Raw genomic sequence first — 5,567 nt, 5'->3', positions numbered from 1 at the left:
AGTGTAAAGACACTATGGCCTGGATTTGTGGAGATTTTCCACTTAATGGCTTGTGCAGAATAAATCAAGGTCTCTTCTCTAAGCTCTCGTCTTTTTGAATGTGTTTTGAGAGACTTAAATCGACAGCAATATTAGCTAAAGGCTTCCGTCCCCTTGCAGACTGAGTGACAAATCTTCACAAAAATACTTAAAAAGATAAAAAGACTGTAGATCTCTGTCCCTAGTGCTTCCCTTCTGGAAACTATCAGAACTAAAAGCCAGCTGCAGTTGCAGAAAATAAGGGAAAATAAACACCAAAAAGCAGCACATGTTAAAAAAGAACTAGCATAGTTTTATGAGGAAAGTCTAAACTGAGCTGTAATCAATCAAAATAAATGAAGATTGGACTGTCTTACAAACGTAGCTTCTTCTGGGACAGATATTAGAAAACACTAAATATGTAAGCAGTTGCTGCAAAATCAAAGAACAAGACAGGAAAAATGGATCCCCCAGATCACTTTACAGCCACAACAATGGGGCATTAGGTGATTAAATGACAAAAGTGGGGATTTCAGTATCCATGTTGCAAATCAGCTTAAGTTTTCATTCAGCTATGTCTCCTTTCTTTTCTAATCTACATGCTTCAGTTTATCAACCCTCCATTATACAGCTTCAGCTGTATGTATATATTCATATATGTATATGTATTCATATATATATATATTCATAGAATCATGTCAAACTTAATTACTGAAATGGTTTTACTTAGAGATAAGACACGACAAACCATGGGTCTGAGCAACATAGAACTAGGCAGGACAGGAGCCCCTCCCTTAAACCTTACTTCAAAGCCAAAAGAAACACTTCAGGTAAGAAAAGTTCATCTGAATTTTTTCATTTGTCTGTGTGGGAACCTTATAAGTGGACCCTGACAACAAAGAAAACATGTAAGTAGGCCTAGAGGAAGAAGTAGGAATTTAATTGAATCTCTTTATCCTCCTGTTTCTAGACCCAAAATACTCTTTTCTTCAGTATTACATGCTTGCTTTAGCCTTTGGCATAATGGTTTCCCAGTGATTTTTTCTTCCATATTATTCAGCTCATTTTTCATTAGTTCTTTGACTTCTTGAGCTAGATAAAGGAGATGAAGAATTTGAGTAGTGACAGCAAAGAACAAGAACTGATTCACACTGGTAGGAATGCCCTCAAATTTGTGTTAAAGATGTGGCGGAGACAAAAAGAACATGCCTAGAGCTGCCAGAGTGTCATGCTTCTTCATCACTAGTTTGCATCAATACTGAGGGCAGCATAAGTACAAGACAAACAGGGTGAGCATATACTGATGCACTTCTTTCCCCTCTTCTCAGTGGCCTTCTTACTGTGGCAAGAATGTTCACCAGTCAGTGTTGTCAAAGAAGCCCAGGTGCTGGGTTGCTAGGATGTAGGTGACAAGCCTAATAATATGTGAGATATTTCATATCAAATCCAGCATCTGCAAGTCCTCAGTAGGTCTTTAGAATGAAATTGCTGCAGGACAGCAAACCCTGTGATTTTCCTGGCGATCAGGGATGTCTCCACCGATGTTGTCTTCCTCTGAGGACTGAGTGAGTGATTGTGTTCTTTCGGTGAATTCAAAGTCTAGATTATGACTAGAGTATTGTGCACTGAATATTTTGATTTGATGTGATCCAAGTAATTAAAAATTCTAAGATGATTAAAAATCCCAGTTAATAAGAAAGCTAAGTACTAAATTTCTGTGCAACAGAAACCTACAAGATTTACTAAAAAAATTGTGTAACAATAAGCTATGCTGATAGCTAAATTTTTATGTGATATTAAAGCTCTAATCATAGCCACAAACCACTGTCACCACTGCTGAAACACACCAGCCACAGCCTCACTGTGCTTGCATCCACTGTTTGGTCTCTAAAAACATTCAGCAAGCATCATTGAATGTTAGTGGGTGCTTTTTTTCCTACACGGAGGAATTCAATGGCACACCTTCCATGTCAGACACCATTCTGTCAGATTGTCCCTCTGCTGCCATCTGTCACACAGGAATAAAAGATAATGGAATTTTGGTGGGAAGATTCAGCCTCTACTGCCATAACATCAATACCTGCCTCTGATGGGCCACCATAATGAAACAGGAGGCATTATTTTCAGAGCAGCCCTCACAAAATATACAATACTGTTAATATATAAGTAACAAATCATTTTAATATATATATTTTTTCCTAAAACGTTGAAAAAAGAGAGAGGAACAAAACTGTAAAACTAGTGGGATATTTGACCTTGTTTTTGTGAAACCAAAGCATCATTCTGATTTGATGGCAGTGGTTGCAATTCTTAGTGAGGTTTCAAGGTATTCATCAGATTTTTGATGAAATTTAACTCTTCCTGTGCTTCATCCTAGATAATAATTGTTTAAAATGTGTATACTGACAAAAAGCGATGATACGAATATGGTATGATTATGAAGCGAAGGATGTTTTTCTCTGCTAAGACAGAGATTATGAACATCTAGTAAAGATGTTTGAGTTGAATATCTGATTGCATCTCTATATATTACATTTGAAAATTTGCAGGTGATGTATTTATATAAACTGAAAATGGTCCTTCAAATGTAAATTGATTTTTTTTTTCCTGGCAGACTTGAAACTCCAAGCAGTGCAGTGATGTTGACACACCCAAGAGATGAGATGCGATCCAGAGAGACCTAGATGGGCTTGAGCTAGATGGGCTCAGGAGAACCTCATGAGATTCAACGAGGCAATCTCTTCTACTAGTACAAGTTGGGGTATGAAAAGATTAAGCAGAGCCCTGTCAAAAAGGACCTGGGAGTACTGGTGGATGGCAAGCTGGACATGCGCCAGCAATATGCCCTCGCAGCCCAGACAGTGAACTGTATTCTGGGCTGCAAGAAAAGAAATGTGGCCAGCAGTCTGAGTGAGGAGCTCCTGCCCATCTGTTCTGTGCTGGTGAGGCCTTGTCTGGAGTACTCTGTTGAGATGGACCTGTTGGAGTGCATCTAGAGGAGTGCATCTAGAGCCACAAAAATGACTTTGATTAGAACTACAAAAATCCAGTACACTTGGATGTAACACTGGTTGTGTTTATGTCAACGGGTAAGGAAGATAGCATCATGCTATCTCTGCTAAGAAAAAGAACAACAACAAAAAAAAGCAAACAAACTGTCAAACTCATTCTCCATTGCCTATACTCATTTCTTGTACTTCTTATTTTTGAGGAAATGGTTCATCTCCAGGATACTCTTATTTAAAGATTGAGCACTATTCTTCAATGAAGAACCTTCAGTTGTCAGGTACAATAGGAGTTACTATGTCACTACATACAGGAGATGGAGCTTTTTTGGCACTTAGAAACAAAGAGCCAAATGAAATTATCTTCACATGTCTCTTTCTCCTGCTGCATGGCAGGAGAAATTTCCTTTGTTACTTGCTCCAAGATAAACACATAGCAACGTGTGTACATTTGCATATAAATAAATGAAGAAAAGAATACTGCTGCACAAGCTCTCACCAGAAGTGAGATGCAAGCATGGCAGTTATGTTGTTGGCATCATGATGATCAGGATGCTCAGAGACTGTTGCATCAAGCAGTATGTAAGAATACACACACAGGATGGGATGGAAACTATGAAAGAATATATCGATGTGAGTATGCCCTTAAATAGTGTAGCAACAGGGAAGGAAATGTGTGTAAATGAATCTGGAAATGCAAAATTCAGCTTCCTTGTGGGGAGGAAGCTTCTCTGTCTCTGGAGGTATTCAAGACCAGGTTGGATGGGGGTTCCTGGGCAGCCTGGTCTAGTATTAAATGGGGAGGTTGACGGCCCTGCCTGTGGCGGGGGGGTTGGAGCTTCATGATCCTTGAGGCTCTACGCAAATACAGTTCCTCCAAACAGGTCCGTGTCCATGACTGCACTGCTCTACTTTGGTAAATATCTTCACCTCAATTTGAAGCCACTTCCCAACTAGCGATCCAAACTAGAACTTTCCTAAGCTGTGTTGGTATTCTGAAGACATCTCTGTATAAGACCATATGATGTTGTCTCCAATAACTTTTTGTTGAAGTTGGACAATCAGAAGGCAAGTGGTGGACTTTCTGTAGGCTCTCAGATCTCCTGCACTGCATCCTCTCACACAGCATCACAGATAATGTAATATGCAAATGTAGCCTCCTGTTACAAGAGTAGAAAAATCAGACAGGCCTATTAGAATCCACAGCAATATACTGACAGTCAGAGGTTTAAGAGCACCTAACAGTTTAACTGTAGATATGCCAGCTGCAGTAGCAGTTTAGGTACCAGCAGGCTTCACTCATTCATTCATTCATTCATTCATTCATTCATTCATTCATTCATTCATTCATTCCAGTTTGTTGACTGACAGCTTAGCATTGCTAAGAGCTCCACTACCCTTTAGAGGAGGTGTACAAGTGCAGGCCCTTCAGGGCAGCAGAGGTAAATGAGGGAAGGAGACGTTAGGTGCCCCTCCAGCCTTGGAGTGAGTTAACCTTGGCACAGTCCTCTAATTCAGAAAGGGTGCAGAAGGATGCTGCCCCTGACATCTACCCTGGGGAGCCTCAAGGATCTCTCCTGGTGTGCGTGGGCTACAAACGGAGCAGGTCGGGCAACTCTGGTGAACAGGGTCTAGGCAGAGCTCTCAGACCGAAGAACTGGTGGGCTATGGCCGCACCTTTCTCCCTCCGAACGCCACGTAGTTGGTATATGGGCAGAGACGAGCATGCAGGAACCTAGCGCCGTCGGAGTTCCCTCCCCTCATGGGGCTGGAGCTTACTCTTGGGCAGCGCCCCTAGCTCCACCCCAATTAGTAGCGTCGGTCCAAGCCCCTCCTTCCATTTCCGCTGGCAGGATCTGGAGCTGTCTCCTGACTTGCGCCTGCAGATCTCTCAGGACTCGGCCTGTCTCAGCCTGGTCCGGTCCGGTCCGTTCCGGTCCAGTTTCATGAGCGAGGGTGAGCTCCGAAGCCGCGGGCAGCTGGCGGGAAAGTTGCAGATGCTTCCCGGTCTTGGGAGTAGGCAGAGTGGGGTGGCGTGGGAAAGCCGGTCGTCGTGGGTGCTGTGGGGAGCCAGTTGCACGGAGAGCAGGCTTGGTGAGGGAGACTGGCATAGTCCCGGTGGGCTGTCGGACTTCTTTCTCTGTCTTTTGTTTCCATCTTGCGTTTACTGAACTCCAGGAACGAAAACTGATGGAGCTAATATAGTTTCTGCCTCCAGATCTTTCCCTTTCAAACTTTTAGACCTGTGGTGTTCAAGCTGCAGTTCTTACACCCTGGGCCTTTTCTGTAATGGAGTTGTGGAAATTCTGGCAATTTTGGTTTAAGGCATGTGTGTTTTATTTTTTTATTAATAAAGCTCATTATTAATAAAGCTGCACGAGAAGACAATGGGGTCAGAATAGAACTACTGCAGCATCATTTGCATCCCTGCAAGAGAGGCACTAGGGAACACTCCACAAGTAGCAGTGGATCCCCTACCTTACTGCAGCAGTGCAGGGGGGGGGGGACCTGGGAGATGATGAATGGAAGCAGGTTCCTGTTAGG

General features: G+C 42.5%; 1 protein-coding gene across 1 annotated transcript in view; it reads left to right on the top strand.

The window, feature by feature from the left end:
• The first annotated feature begins 4,848 nt into the window (after positions 1-4,848).
• TSPAN9 (tetraspanin 9) overlaps positions 4,849-5,567 on the top strand; it is a 162,176-nt gene continuing 161,457 nt past the window's right edge. Inside the window, exon 1 of the mRNA XM_003202598.4 lies at positions 4,849-4,979. Within this exon, the coding sequence (XP_003202646.1) occupies positions 4,970-4,979 (10 nt within the window). The 5' untranslated portion in view covers positions 4,849-4,969. The remainder of the gene's footprint in view (positions 4,980-5,567) is intronic.

Source organism: Meleagris gallopavo, chromosome 1, assembly GCF_000146605.3.
Source record: "Meleagris gallopavo isolate NT-WF06-2002-E0010 breed Aviagen turkey brand Nicholas breeding stock chromosome 1, Turkey_5.1, whole genome shotgun sequence".
Lineage (NCBI taxonomy): Eukaryota > Metazoa > Chordata > Aves > Galliformes > Phasianidae > Meleagris > Meleagris gallopavo.
This window is presented reverse-complemented; position numbering and strand designations above follow the sequence as displayed.